Genomic DNA, 16,678 nt, shown 5'->3' with positions numbered 1-16,678 from the left:
GCTTTATCATACAAAATAAATACGCGAACCTAAAGTGCGCGAAAGCAGACGAGATGTTGATCTGCACTGAATCAATGATACTTTTTGTTGTGCTTGCTCGTGCATGATATGATCATCATTTCCTCTGGCTGAACGTATGTAAATACACTCGTAAAACGCTTTATATAACCTGCAATCGATGCTTGCAGATAAACCACAGAAGCTGGTGTTCAAGATGCTCTCAACTCTGATCCATTCCTGCTCCTGCACGAATAAAATTTTAGCTATTCCGTATTATTGTTAGTAGGGTCTTCGTTTTGGAGGAAACGTATAAAATTATCGAATCTCATTGAGGAGTAGCATGCTAGCCATCAAGATAGTACCCTGCCAGTCTTATGAATCGTCAGTTACTGGATCGCGAATTTCCGATGTTATATTGGTGCTGCCATCACAATCATTCTTCTTAGTTGCAACAAGGGAAACATTGCTGAACAAAATCGCCTCAGTAAGTTTGTCGTTTGTCAATGAAATAAGTATAATATGTCGTATATAATAAACTCAATGTATCCTTTAATTTGCGGAGAATCTCTCATAAGGAACAATTCTACGCTTGAATATCTTTTTTATATGAAAAATTTATAATGATGTTGAGTAAATTGTCACCTCTTATAGGTAATAATGAAAAGCAGCTTAAATATCCTATATTTTATGTGGTACAAAAAATGTGCTTCTACCGAGTCTGTAGTGCGCTTGCTTGCATTAAGAATGATACGGGGCTAGGGTTAAGTACCGAGAAACAATAGAAATTTCAATATATGTATATGCTTCAATCTTTGCCATATATTTTCAAATTTCTCCCCAGCAAACGAAGAAAAATTTTTTTCACTTGTGGCATCTCTGACAACGCCATTGCAAAACATTCCCTCCTCAAAAGAAGGATATCTAGGATTCATTTCATTATTGAATTTGAAAATTTCCAATGTAATTGCTATTCTCCAAGAATTCTCGGGAACACTTCGGACGATCTCCAAGGCTTCTTGACTTTTGCTTTGCTCAGGCAACTCACGCCTGGAAGTAATCTGGCTTTTCTGACCAGAGTTGTGTTAAAGTCTGACCTTTTCCTGACCAGAAGTTCAATGGCTTTTCGGGATGAGGCCACTTCGTGTAGAGCACATAAACGCGAGCCCTCCACGAGCCAGGCTTATCGAACGGCGCGATCACTGGCATTAATCGAATTGATCGTTTGATTGCCAGTTGCTGAAAACTGGTAGATGTATGTATTGATCTAGAGAAACAAAAATGGATTAAGGACAAAATAATATGCATCATAATATCTTAGTATAGGTTGTCAAAAGTTGCTCCTTTAAGCAGGTTTCATTGAAGACCAGAGAATTTGTTTATTAATAATTTATTATTAGATTTTTTTTCAATAGATCGAACAACATTTTTCGTTGGCACTGGTAATTCGAAAATCAGAGTACCGATGGACATTTTTATTTCTTTAACAACGTTTCGAATGTATCAATCATTCATTATCAAGTTACAAGCCGCATTGAGTGAATTTGTGAAAAAGTATCATTGTAACTTGATAATGAATGATTGATACATTCGAAACGTTGTTGAAGAAATAAAAATTCCATCGTTACTCTGATTTTTGATTTACCAGTGCCACCGAAAAATGTTGTTCGATCTATTGAAAAAACTACTAAGAAAATTGTTAATAAAACGAATTCTCTGGTCTTCATTGAAACCTACTTAAAGGATCATAATATTTATGCATATTTTGCATGACAAAAAATATGCATCGTAAGTCATATGAAACGTACTAGATTTCACATGCTAATAAAATTATCAAATCATTATCGAGAATGAAACTGATGACCTAGGTATATAATATTTCGTTAATATGGTATTGTGGATACTCGCTCAAATGGCCCTAAGATTTTGATTACAGTGCCAGGCTTCAAACAACCAAACCAACACACAAACTTTCACTAAGTCGTAATTGATTTTTGAGGCATCTTGATTATATTTGTATTATTCGTATAATTTGGTTATATTGGATATGAGTTCGGCAATCTACAATTCCAATTTATCAATCAGACAACATTTCGGTGATTTGAATTTGCGCTGCGCAAACTTCTTTCTCACTATCGTATTATCTTTTTTCTCCAGTCAAGCGAATTTAAGCCAGATACGCTCAAACGGCCATTTTACAGCGAACCACAATTTCACCCACATTCTGAGCTCCCATTTAACAAATTAACTTTTTAAATAAATAATCTGACCCTAACTAGCACTTGAGTAGCCCTAGCACTAGCACCCTGACTAGCACCACACTACCCTAACCAAACTTTGGAGCTAGTATTCTCCAATCATTCGCTGAGCTGAGACGCCACTCAATTTTTGGATGCTTGCCGAGGCTAAAGTGAGCTGAGGCCTCGGCCTCTTCTGCGGAGTACAGTGGCCTGGACGTTGATGACATTCTCCTGGTTGCCTCAACTAATGAGCTCTAATAGTTAATCGATAACTGTTTATGAGATTGGTGGTAATAAATAATCATTTAAATTTAAAAAGTATATTGTTAGGAAATATTCAGTAACTATGAGGTAATGGTCTTCTGTTTCACTTGAGTGAGACAAGCTTTGAGACAAGCAATGAGACAAGCTTTCAAAACAACAATCAAATCCTTCGACAACCTTTTACCTGCATAAATGATTCTTATACTAAAATTTGAGGGATCAGTGATACTTTGTGGCATGGGTCCTCCGCGCAAGAAGCGCCGTCTCTTCAGACGCCATGCATTTTACATCAGGGTAAGCTTTTAACGTACTTTCTGCATGGGCTTTTTGCGCGTATGTCAACCCTAATTCGGTACACGCGTCATGCAAACCTCCCCTATAGGGGCTAGGGCATAGGCTCCCGTGCATTTCCAGGAGTCCATTGCGGTCCGGTAGACTTCAATTCCAAGGGCTTGGAAGAGATCTCTTTAGAATTTCTTTCAGATTCCTTGATAGGCCTACGTATAAATTATTAGTTGAAGTGCTGATGAATAGCTGTAATATTCATGGTATGATGACGTTTTTGATTCGCTTTAAGGACTACGAACATTATAATTGATAGTTGCATTGTCACTATTGAAATATATTAATATAATCGTGCTGATGATTAATTTAAAGATAAAGGATAAGGAAGCCAAATAATATCAACAATACCACATACTTCACTAAATTTTATACAATCTTAGGTAGGCGCCACATTTTTCAAATAATAGTTCATCTTAGTTGTCCATGTAACAAATATACTGAAAAGAAGAAAGCTGTCATAATTCGTGTTTCTTATAAATTCTTACACAGCCGTTGCGATGTTGGGGCTTCCGAGTGACCGACAAATGATCTGAATTGGATTTATGTATTGGTGTTACAATAAACTTGACAGTCATGAAAGTAAGACTCGAGTTTACTATCTTAGTGAAATTTTTAAGCCTTTGACAGCCCTTCAGGCATAATTTATTCAGCTGCCATTGCTGAATAATTTTTATCTATTAGCACAGACTCGGTATTTTAAAGCATAATCCGAATAATCCTCATTAGTCACTTTACGTATTATACTAGTGAGGCAATCAGTGTTAACATATTATTATCGACATATTACTCTAAAATAATAACTTCTAAAATCATGTTCGGTTTTATCTGTAAAATTTCGTGGACGCTTTATTATCAGTAACATACGAAATATCAAGCGAGCGAAATTCATCATGACTGCCGATTTTCCGCTCATTAAATCTCTCGTGATTCATATAATATTTACAAAGTTGATGATCGACGCTGTGCGAAGAGCAGTGAAGGGTAGAATACATTCTTATGGCAAATATACGTTGAGAAAAACTACAGGAATTTAATTTTGATTGGCATCGTCGTATGACCGAAAGTTCTTGGATAATTGCTAACAGGCATTCATTATCTATTGTCACATCCGCTCCGCATTGTAAAATTGGTGATTTTTTAAAATTGAAAGTACATTAGAGTCGTGTAAGAGGTTTCCACTCGACTTGATGTTGGTTTCAGCAGGCACAGAACTCTGATTTCATTTAGTGTAGGAAATTTATTTGCCACAGCGGTTCTACATGCGCTAGCCCCATACTTTGGAGTCCAAAGCATAACCAGGTGCACGGTTGCCCAGGGTGTGTCCAGTTGCTCGTGACACTTGGCTGTTCTTGACAGTTGGTTGCTCATGATACTTGGCTGCTCTTAGTGAGTTGTTCGTGGTACTTGGCTTCTCTTGTAACCCGACCGGCCGCAACTCTCCATCAACTCTCCATTAACTGCAGCTATTTGTCTACCATAACTGCGTAGCAAGAACGTGTCACTTCGTGCTGCATTGATGTATCCCTGAAGCGTGAGTGATCTAAATTCTAAAGAACCAGACGGTCCGTAAAATGAACATGGTGCGGACCGTCGGCTTAGTGTCTTCAGACTAACTTAAACGAATTAGAGTGTTACATGAATAAATTTACAGTTCATGGTTTCGTAAGATATGTAAAGCTTCTCTTCAAACTTGCTTAATTTTCTCTTTCTGACGGGAATACGAGGTGGCGATGTGCCACTGAAATAGAAAATCTTCCTCGACCTCCATCACAAACTTCATTGAGGATAAAATATTCTAATTATATTACCGTATTTATCTACATTTTGACTAGTATAAACTTCATTATTAATATTACTTTCACCCATGCCTGCCAATTACGGTCGTTATTCAACCATTTTCATTAGTTACTATCGTGGTGCGAAATAACATTTCAGGCAGAAACCCTGCTTACCAGGCACGTCTCGCAATCGCAGACGTCGATTCTGACTCGTTATATTTACTGGTATAGTTTAGCATTTGATCTTTATTGCGCTAAAACACAGATTCGACCAATAAATCTGACGTCGAAATTTCCGCTGTACGTTTGTCGCTGATTTAAATAAAAGGCGTTATTTCCAATCTGCTCCATTGAATGTTCGTGTGTCTCATGACAAATTCGTCTCGTAGTTTAAATCAATAGTTGGCCAAGCTTAAATATTCACAGCAGTCCTTTATTCGGAATTAGTGGTGTTGTGGAGTGAGCAATTCTGTTAAACGAATTAATTACCAAATCCTTTACACTGCAACGGGCAGAGAAATCCAAATGAAATTTAAGCGACGGAAGTAGAAATCTCTGATCTTCATGTTTATGAAATGTGGTGCATGAATGTGTGCGCATGCGAGTTATGTTGGGTTCTGTTCGGAGTGCGGATGGTAACTTTGTGCGGTGCTGTTTTCGTCAATATTTTCAGAACATAACTCTGTATGTTTATTGTTTCTGTAGATATAAGTATGAAGGAGCAAAGTATTGCACGTGGGTTTCATTTTTTTTTTTGTCAGCCAACGATGAACATTAAATTGAGTATATATGTAGTGATGAAAGTAATTCCTTGGTTGTTGGGCTATTCATTAGAATTTACTTGTGAATTTTTAAGGATAAATGTCTATCAATGGCAGACATCTTGAGCGTATCTTGCTTTTAATTAATTAACACTCGCTAGAAGAATAAATTAGGCGTCTGCAGCTTCCCACAATTGCGCAAATGGACTGCATCTTGGGCCCAACATACCGCCTAGTCTTTTAAAAGTCCAAATATCATCAACGACAGCTCAGTATGAGGCGCGACACCGTAGGGGTGACATCGGTGCGCTGCCCGCTGCTCTGTTGCTCGACTTCTAGTGCTTCCTCAGGCTAGGGCGTGTTCCTAGCCTTGTCACCTGTGCATCAAGTGGCTCTTGATGAGACACCCTCTTACGGCTTTTGTCTTCTTGAGTGTTGAACACTTTTTTCTGATGTGTATGACGTTGGGAAAGTTCAACGTTGGTCTTATGGGTGACCACATGAGTGAGCGTCTCTTCCTATATTGATTTAGCACCCATTGCTCTTGCGAGATCTTTGCTTCCGGATCCAGAGTTGCGTTATTAGCTTTACGCATCGCTGGCAATCGTCGTTTTAATCGCTAAATGTGTGATACTTAATGTACGTACTAGCATTGATCAAGCTTTTACCATGGGTTCATTCTATGCTGTTGCTTTCATTGCAGTGGATTTATAAGTTAATTGACAATTGAAGTACGGTACCCAGTTGAGTTCCCTCCGCCAACGCCTTTTTCTTTCACTTGTGATTAAATTTCAAATCTGAATTCCGTAGGTGCAGTTAACGGTTCGTTAAGCAACTAAGGATTGTCAGACGAGATGGTCGAGATAGGATAGATTGAACATCCAGTTTAAATGGAATATTATCAGCAAATCTGTCATGACGACGAACATTTTTTGATCTGCGAGACAAATATTTTGCTTCTCCTAGTCATGGCTAACGTTTAGGTGACATACAGATAACCACTTCATTAACCGAACTTTCCACGTTTGATTTCAGATAGAAACGCTTAGATTAGATAGATGGAATTCTTATATAGGAAATACTGAACTTTGTGCCTTCTGATTGCACGCGTGTTGAGAAATGACGGGAAACATTTTCCCAATGAAGTCGCTCAATGATTTCAGTGCTTTTTCTGTGTCATTGCTTTTTTCAGTGTCAAATAACTTTCGCGAATGTAAATTATCGTTAGAGGTAAATTGTAAATCCTTCAGCTTAATAATTCTTTGAGATTTATAATATAGACGTTTCATGCTAAGCTTTATCCATTTCTCCTAACGACGAACTTCATGAGAAAATTTCTCAATTTGTAATTCGTTCGTATTCTCATTTCGGGAGCAGAGATCCTGCTGAAAAAACTTGATCGAATGTAAATAGCTTACGGAGTTTTAAACTGTGACCTGAAATCATATCCTGTGAATCACAAAAGCTATTAGAAATCCGTCTATTGTGACGTTCAGTAGATGTGGCTATTTCGCAAATTATTAATCGTAATAGCGCATAATTTGGATATTTATAATCATAATTAATTTAGAGCAAGCATCCTTAATTTGCAATTCGGAGACTCCTTTCTCATTGCAAGAGTAAAAAAATTTCCAAGAACGAATTAATCATCCTTAAGTACACGTTGTTCAGCTCACAGGGGAGCCTAAAATACATATTGCGTAATTATGAGTTTCTGATTCTAATTTATTGCGGCGGCAGCATGTCCTAATTTTCCACCAGCTATTTTGCACGTTTGTCTAAAGTCTCGCGGTTTGCTGAAAACGGCGCAATTCGCATGCATCTGAGAACATTTTTTGCTTGATCTCTTGCATTTGCCGTATTGCCGCATCCGAGTCAAAAGATCAGCTTTAAGCTCATCGCTGGATACGCGCATCCCGCGAAATAGTTTCAGATTTCATAATCCAATGGAAAGCTCTTGGCAGAGTTCAGAGCCGAGAGTGCAAAGTTCATTCCTGAAACCCTGGGTGATTAGAACTATATTGAGAGACAAGAAATTAATTATTCATGTCCTTGTGCTAAGAAGCATGAATAAAATCGATTTCCTAGTATTCATATAGTTTTGAACTGATGTTGAAACTGGTCATCGAAACGTTTCCGTATAAATTTGTGGATTTATTTGGCATTTTCGTTGCTTTTAAAATCTTAGTGATTCCTTCAATGTCGTGTACTTAATAAGACTTCTAAGTTCAAACGCACACACAGCTATCGAGATCGTGGTAACGTTGTACGTATGCTAATTAGACAGAATTCAAGCGACTCGCGTGAAAAAAAAAAACCGTGCATGAGCCCTATTGGGCCAGTTAGGATTAGTTCCTTCGCTGTATATTGATTGTCCTTCATAAACTATCGGGTTCAAGTAAAGTAAAAGAATGTGTTCTATTGTAAAAGATATCGCCCAGTGAAGAATTCACTGCTTGCTTCACTAAGCCACTTGCAAATCTTACATTTAGTTTATAAGAGACCGGCGTCTCGAGAGCATGCAAGTTCCGCCACTGTGATATGGTCTAATTTATCACAGAGCAATGACACGATCTCCAGGGCCATGAGATAAGGCATTCAATTGAAGGAATTACGCTTGTCGAGCTCAACGCAATCTCTGTCGAGTTGGATAGCATTTAAGCCAGCCTGCGCCGCTGAGCTGGCAGGGACAACATTAGCTTTCATCCTGCATATAAACTCTTATTTTTTGCCCATGAATAGATCAGGGTTGGTCTATGACTCTATGGTGATGCCACTCTAATTACTCAATCGCATTAGTTGGTGATATTGCTAGATGTTCTAGTATGCATGTTAATGAAGGTAAGAATGTTCCGAGAATAACTTCATAAAATTGCATGAAAAGTGAGATAAAACAAAATACCTATATCAAAATTGTTGTCTTATTTCATAACTTAAGTATTGCGTTTTGTTTCATATGATCAAAACCAAGTTGATTTTTTTAGGCAATTGAGGCAATCAGCGCTTGCTTCATGTACAACTGTAATTTAGTCCCGGTTTTAATTAGGACGTTCTATTACAAGTTGCTGAAGCTCAAAAAGAGACAAATTATACGGCTTTTTGTTGCGTCTTTTAACCAACTGACCTGTACAAAATTTCATGGCTATCATGCAAATTGGAGCTAAACGGATCTTACTCTTTACGTGCATTTTAGTTTCTCTTGGCGCGGCTTAAACGAGACCTGTTTATCACCAGAACATGTCCGAGTATCACGCACCGCTTTTTCGCCCAAGATATTCATGCTACAAGATTAACTGAACAAATTACACAGCCTAGATTCATGCGTTCTTGGTTCCGCACCGAACATCATTATCATTATTATTCTACGAAGCAATTATCGTGGCTTCTGGATCGGACGAACTTCGAGGGCACGTTAAACATAAGATTAATAGCAAGCGAAAAATAAAAAGACTCGAGAAATGATGAGAACGGATAAAAATGACTAGTGCTTGATTCGTAGGCTTTACAAAATAGTTCCGTTTCTAGGCGTCGACGAAACACTGGTAACGGAGGAGCCGATGTTTCGTAAGCTGGCAGACTGTTCCAGGTTATGGCGGCGTCGACCGGGAACGCTCTGTCGCCGACGGTAGATAGGCGTGTAGATGGTACGACGAAGTCCGCTGTTGACAAACGCAGTCGCCTTCTAGGCAGATCCGACACGCACTGCAGACCTTCCACGAGGTTAGGAGGCGCTAGACCTTGAAGGCATCGGGACTAATGCCCGGACTATATAACATTGAAATTGAACTGTGTTCGCTGCATGCGCAGCCAGTGAAGATCGCGCATTATCGGCGTCACGTGGTAGATTTTTCGTTTATTGTACGTTCGAACAGCGTTCACTGCGGATTGCAGTTTATTGAGTGCCGTGGTCAGAAGTTGAGAGCATGCAAGTCGAGAGCGCATACGAGTTTAGGACCGTGGACTACGAAGTCCTAAACTCATCATAAGGCCATAAGGCGCGACTGACTCGAGAGACAGCGACTGACGCTACGAATTCGTCGAAACAAGTCCGACTTTTCTATTCCCAAAGTCCCGAAACAAGCGGTTGTGACTTTGGGAATGTTCATATACATTGAAACTTCCGAGTCCAGCTGAGTGCCGAGGTTGCGAACCGATGACGCAGGCACAACGAACTCATTTGATCGCAAACCAAATAAAATCGGTTTTGATGCATTGAGCTGGAACCGTACGTTGGAATTCCAACGCATCCTGACTGAGACAGCGTCCATGCAGACTGACATCCGGTCCTGCAACGTCAGCCGGCGCACAGTAGCCATAAATTTGGGTGTCGTCGGCGAACATATGCGGATTCAAACTATGAGAATCAATTATGTGCAACACGTCGACAGTATATAACTGGAAGAGGATGGGGGCAAGAACTGACTCCTGTGGTACGCGCTGCAAGTGACCAAGGATGGCGTAGAAGAAGAGTGCCCGCGCCTAACGCATTGGAATCTATTGCTGAGATAGGACTCGAATCACCACAGCAATGTGCCGCGCAGGCAGAATGATACGTCAAGTCACCGCATTTAAGTGTCGTGGTCGACCGTGTCAAATGCGGCCGACAGGTCGAGTAAAGCCAGTGTCGCTATATGTCGCCGCGGTCTACTGCTCGCAAAATATATAAAAAGCGCCTTCAGCGCATCGGTTCCCGTCAAATGGAGATGACGGTATGCAAACTGGAGGCGAGACATGAGACAGGACTGCTGGATTCAATAATAATTACGAAGGGTTCAATTATCTCATGAAGAGTGCTAATTTCAAGCGGGTCGTACATAAGGTTAGCCAAAACTTATTATTTTAAACTCTGAAACGAAATTGAAACCACAACTAAAGGCACTTCACAATGCGATGTGTGGAGGACAATTCATGGAAATTCTAGGAAATGAGATTGCGAGGATATGCATTGTGTTGCCCACCTGCTATGGTGATTGGTGATGCTTGCACACGCACAACGACGCAGCATTGGGCATGCTGCTGCTCCGCCCGGCTTTGTGTTAATTCACAATATAACGATTAGTTTCCGTTTAGTATTTTTGGTTACATTTGAAATGAATATTTTTCTCTCGTTTTTCTAGTTGTTTGTTGAAGAGAAAATTATTCATAGTATTGTACAGAATTTTTTCATACATGTGTCTCAAGCGAAAAATCAGTCCCACCCCTTTTTTTAAATAGCTTATAAATTAATCCCAGCTCTACAATGAAAGAATGACTTCAAATGAATTTGGTTTAATTTTTTACGTGAGGTCGGGTATTTTCTGGACGAAAGAAAACTCTCCTTCGTTTTGTTTTATCGAAGGCCTTAATGGAGTGTTGAACACATTTAAATATTTCTAGCTCATGAGGCGCTTCTTGCGCCAGAAAGAACTTGAAGCATTTCTTCGATACATAACTTTTTGGATGAACGTTCTAATGCTTTCTCTAAACACAACACAAATTACACAACACAACGTTCTAAACACAACAACGTTAACTTCATTTACTCCACTAGGAAAAATAGATAACTTTCAGCGCAAAAATTAACCAATTTATGTATGTAGAGGAAAAGAACAGCACTGCTGCCATCCGGAAAGATGTCTGCAGGAGCCTTCAATTTGCTGCAAAGCACCAACTTCACCAGCCCCGTAACTGGGCCAGAGATAAGGATGCTGTGCGGCAAAACCAAAGACACCAATTTACTTGTTTCTTTTTTGTCAATCGCTAAACGCCCAGATTTCGTGCCTGCTACTACTTGAAGCCCAAGGTGCTCGCGTAGATTTCGGCTTTCTTCAATTTGACGTTTTTTGCCGATATTGCTTAGTGCCGCTTCTTGTTAACGTCTTCGTCTAAAAAAAAAATTGCTGCCTCTGAACACATTATTCATTGCCGTGTTCTTGAAATGTTCCCACAATTTGACCCTCAAATTTCTTGTTGTGTAATTTTTTTTAGTTTCTGAGGAAAAACGCTGTAAAGTTACCGCGCGTTGGTGTTAAGTTTTGTTTTGCATGCCATAAACGATTCAATAAACAATGTTTAACGATTTAAATTTACTCTAATTCAGTGGTCTTGCACATATTTTAGTGCGTTGCTACTTCGCCGACGTTGAAATATACTGTTTTTTGTTTTTGACAAAGTAATGTAGTTAATTAACAGTTTGAAAGAAAATGACCGAATTATGATGAAAATTTAGGCGAGCTGCGTTCCACAATAAAAAACTCGCATGTACTTTTAAGAATGCAGTTGCCGCACAACGTTCGTCCTCGTTGTTGTGATGCGTCTCTCTTGATAAAATTTCGCTCAATTTACTGGTCCATTAAAAACCAGCTCTAGTAAAGTATTGCGCTGAGTGAGGCAGATTAGAGTGAGCTTCTCTCAGACTGCCCCCGTTAATTGCCTTGTGAAATGAAGCGCGTATACTTCTGTTTTGCGGCGAGTGGGCTTTAGTCTCACGCTGGGTTGTAAAGTTTTTCGCTTGTGACGTCCGAGGTACTAATTTTGTAGCTTCGTATGGTAACGTATATTGTTGGAAGCAAATACCGGAGTTGAAACTGTTTCTTCACAAAATTATTCATCTCGATCCTAATATTTCCTCACGATCTAATATTTGTTTTTGATCCTAAGGAAAGCGCTGGGACAATCGTCATTTTTTGCAGTTGTTGTTAATATTTGTTAGAATATTAAGTTGCAGCTGATGTTAATATTTGTTAGAATACTTGATACTTGGAGGAAACAAATGAATAATTGTTATTGTTTTATATTTATTCTACCAGGACGTGTTGGAAGTTAGTGCAAAGTGGTGTAGTGATTAATGGTGTTATGAAAAGTTCCATAAGCAACTTTGCCTCAGTATGAGTGTTAATGAAGACTAGCACAACTTTATTTTTTCACTTAAAAAACCTAACCTTGGCGATCCTTTTGTTTTATATTCACTCAGGCAGGTTTAATTGTAAAAGACAGTTGATCAAAAATCTGAAGTGAATGAATGGAAAAGTTTTCAACTTCTTTTGAAATGAGCCGCAGGACCTACAAGCTCCTCGCCAGGATGTCTCGAGATCCAGGTCAGTTATTAATTTCAACCCAGCCAATAACATTCGTGAACATAATTCATCAGTGAGTCTATAAGAGTAAGCTTATAGACTATAAGATAGACTTATAAGATTCTATTCATCAGCATAGTCGCAAATTATTGTACGTGAAGAATTATCAAGTTTGAGGAAGTATGAGTGATGCTCTCGAGCAAATCTTTAGGTGTTAAATGATATATTACAGTGAGTATGAGTGAGGGTAGAGTGGCAGTGAGTCCGAGTGAGGGTAGAGTGGCAGTGAGTGTGAGTGAGGGTAGAGAGGCAGTGAGTCCGAGTGAGGGTAGAGAGGCAGTGAGACCGAGTGAGGGTAGAATGGCAGTGAGACCGACTGAGGGTAGAGTGGCAGTGAGACCTGTCTCTTATACACATCTAGATGTGTATAAGAGACAGGGGTAGAGTGGCAGTGAGACCGAGTGAGGGTAGAGTGGCAGTGAGACCGACTGAGGGTAGAGTGGCAGTGAGTCCGAGTGAGGGTAGAGTGGCAGTGAGACCGACTGAGGGTAGAGTGGCAGTGAGACTGAGTGAGGGTAGAGAGGCAGTGAGACCGAGTGAGGGTAGAGTGGCAGCGCGCCTGAGTGGAGTGCAAGTTTATGGAGCATTGAGTCCGACTGAGGGTATATGTTTCTGAGGGTCTGACTGAGGGTAGTTGGGTCAGCAAGGCCGAGTGAGGGAGGATGAGACCTCTCTTCCTCGCTGCTCTCTTTTAGCATCCCTTCGCCGGGTTGTTCCTCTTCAACTTTGTCCGTGTGTTCCTCTTTACCCTGCAATTGCGTACTTATTAACACTGATTATTTATTTTGGTTTGTCTTTCAGGCTGCGCCTCTTTTTTGCCTCGGTATTGTTGTCTTCATTCTCTGCTTGGCGTAATTTTCGCCTTAACATTATATGATAACATTAGTTGTTATGATTTTGACGCTCCCTCGATTACATGCGCTGAAAATATAGTTAATGTTTAAATAGTTGAGCCGATTATGGCACTATACATTTACAACAACATGTAATGTGTAGCGACTATACAACATTTAGGAACGGAAAAAATTCAATTGACTTTCTAATTTTTGTTGGTCGTTAAAATTAGTGGAAATAGCAGTAGAAATGTAGAAAAGTAAAATAAACAATTCGTGAAAAGAAATCTAAAAGTTACTGATATTTCTAGCAGATAATTACTTATTCAATAAGTATTTATGATCACAATGATGCTCTATAATCCAAGCTCATCCATGCAGGCTGTGGTTAACGCCGCAGTCTTCCAAAGCGTGTGTTTAACGCATGCCAAAGCTACGAACTCAGCTGCAATGGAAGTGTCATTTCAACGGACGTTAAGTTCAGTTTATGTGGCTCTGTCCGTGTTAGCTTCTCTTACATCTTATTTACGCGCCGCTTATCGGTAATTGGACAGCAGCCTTGCGGCTGACTACCGTATGCATGACTATGGCCCCTTTTTAGCTCATTGTCTCGTTTATGGAAAAAATGCACTATTGTGCTCGCCATGTCCGTCTGTCCGTCCGTCTAGTTGTCCGTGATTTCACGTTTTCGTCGACGAGAACTGTCTCTCACTCACTGCAGTGAGTATTGAGTTATATTTTTTGTGTTTAAACGGAACCATCCACGGCAGCTGCATCATGATTGTCACGAATTGATTGTGAGGTGCAAAGGATTATAAGCTTTTCTGGAAGCGTTACGAACCATATTTCAAGCCTATAAAGAATCGTTTTAAAATTTTTTGTAGAATTAAATGACAGGTTGCAGTATTATTGATCATAGGATAACGGTGGCAGGTCTAAACATTTGCAGAGAGATTTTACGTGTTCTGTGATCTCCACTATTTAGTATCAATAAATTCAACGTTTATTTATTTCATTCGTATTTCCTCTTTATTTATGTTGTGAAATTTCCTCTTTTCAAAAGAATTCGATAGTAGGTAGTACTTGTCATGTTTGAACTTGTACAAGTGATTTCAAACAGTTCATCCACGATTGATTAGACCGAATATATTGTCTTTAATGAAATACAAGATGCATCAAAAAATGTCTTTTAGTTGGAATGTTTGCGGAAGTCTGTGGTTTACGTCATTTTAGCCGGGCTGAATAGCTTGACTTAGTGCCTGGCAATTATTATGACACGGTGGCTAGATCTTTTAGATATCTTATCCATAATTCCGTAGATCCCTCGGGAATAATTCACAGGTCAAATCATACATTTTAAGCACCCAGCTTGCGATGTATGAGCTATTAACATAAATCTACTTAATGAGGTGCCTGTAATGTCCTACAAATTCGTTCCCGAGCTGCCAATAGATCAAAAGAGAGAAACAAACTCTGCTATGATCAATGTGTTACAACACCTAGCTGCATTTTGCCACGCCCGCTGATTAGGAGATACCTTGTGTCATGACTGAAAAACCGGAGTTTTTAAGATCTGTTTCCCGTCCTTGCCTATCTTGAAGGCTTTCAGCGGCTGCCGCGAAGACGAGGAATGAAAGCATCATCGTTCAATTTCTGTCACTGGCTATCCCACGTTTCAGCGCCGGTCTCGACTGCAGTTTTTTTGAAGATGCCGGTTTCGAACTTGAGAGGTTTTAAATTTATGACTTGTCAAATAACATTCTGTAAATAAATGAATGTTTATTTGGAGTTATACTGTTGCAATTTTTATAATTGTAGCAACGGCTATGCCTGTATTGTTTGATGGCTGTCTTAAAGGAACGTGCGTGCCACAAAAGTTTTTATTTTAAATACAACGCCACTACGAATTCCAATATAAGTTTGAGAAAAATATGATTCATGTAGCTTCATTCAACTGTCTGGTGGCATCGAGATAATTAAAATTTGTTATTTTATCTAATGACTTTTCGGCTTAAATTCAACGATTCAGGGTATAAATCAAACCAGCTGAAATAATTCTCTCCAAATATAATTTTGATAGCAAACGTTTCCTAGAAGATTTTTCCATACCATTGCCATTGATGGTTAACTATTTTGGCCGTAACGCGTCACTATATTCTTTTTAGAATAAGGACGTCTGCAATTCTGATGCTGAAACTGCCGCACCAGATATCCGAATTTCGACCATTCCGTTCTCGTTTGATGGGCAAGGGACTACAATTTTACGGACTTGTTTTTGTAGGCAATGATAGCCTTGTCAAACAAATCTCTGCAAGAAATGCTAACCTGGTTTTGAGTCAGACATGACAGTTTGTCAGGCCAATTGTCTTGGGAAGTCGGGAAGAGCTGTGCGTACGTTCTCATCTTTAATACGCAAACGAGTAAGAGATGCAAGGAAACACATGGCTGAGAAACTCGAGTAATTATTAAACGGGAGATTCATTCGAGCTTCGAGCCGGGTAGCTTCGTGTGCACCCCGAAGATGCAAACGTCCCGAGAGCTTCGGGATTGCTCGGTATTACTGGAGTGCTGCCACTGCACCGCACGCGGTTAACGAGAAGCAACCGTCCGCAATGTTGGAGATCTTGGTAAATGGGATGGGTATAATATTCAAGAATGGTGTTAAAATCAGAATTGTAGAAGCTATAAATGTATTCAAATGATTAATATAATGCAGGACATTCACCTTTAAAGTTAACGAGTGGCAGAAGCGCAAGTGATAACAATGTTTAGGTGTCTACTTTTTACACTGAAAGTGAATTACCGACCGGCCTGATATTCCATCCCGGTGCACTGAGACCCACCTCTACTTCATTAGGCTTCTATAAAGTTCAACCGACGACGCAGAGAGGTCAGCAGGCGTCCTATCCGTCCTACTGCACGTCGTTAGGTCTCCACGACTGCAAGGACTGCTATCCCGCTGACGAGGTCTAGTGAAGGAGAGCTAGCCGCTCTCGGTCTTCATTTTGCAGTTTAAAATTGGCCAATACAGAAAAATCCGTACAAGAAGAGATAGAAGGGAGTGAGAGGTGGTCGTCATCCGGTGGTGGTAATTGCTGAACTGGCGTTTGGAATTCAGCTAGGGTTGAAAATCTCGAGGCTGTGAGTCAATGCATGCTAGTGAAATTCAATGGGTGCAGTTAAACACGTCAAAAGAGACCATACCCTCGAAAATGAATTTAAATTTATACACAGGAAAGAATTGTGATTACTTAAGGCTCAGCTTTAAAATGAAAGAATGATTTTGGTTTTTAACATCTCAAAAAAGTTGTCTTCATTTTTAAAGAAGGTTGTGTAATTTTAATT

At 39.6% G+C, this 16,678-nt stretch overlaps 1 protein-coding gene across 1 annotated transcript in view; it reads left to right on the top strand.

Annotated features, from left to right (window-relative positions):
* The window catches only part of LOC108670176, a 130,585-nt gene that overhangs the window by 18,993 nt on the left and 94,914 nt on the right, over positions 1-16,678 (top strand). The window contains exon 5 of the mRNA XM_018157636.2: positions 12,424-12,461. Within this exon, the coding sequence (XP_018013125.2) occupies positions 12,424-12,461 (38 nt within the window). The remainder of the gene's footprint in view (positions 1-12,423; positions 12,462-16,678) is intronic.

Source organism: Hyalella azteca, unplaced genomic scaffold, assembly GCF_000764305.2.
Source record: "Hyalella azteca isolate HAZT.00-mixed unplaced genomic scaffold, Hazt_2.0.2 contig6160, whole genome shotgun sequence".
In the NCBI taxonomy this organism is placed as follows: Eukaryota; Metazoa; Arthropoda; class Malacostraca; order Amphipoda; family Hyalellidae; genus Hyalella; species Hyalella azteca.
The sequence above is the reverse complement of the archived record's forward strand: the minus strand, read 5'-3'. Positions and strand labels throughout refer to the sequence as shown.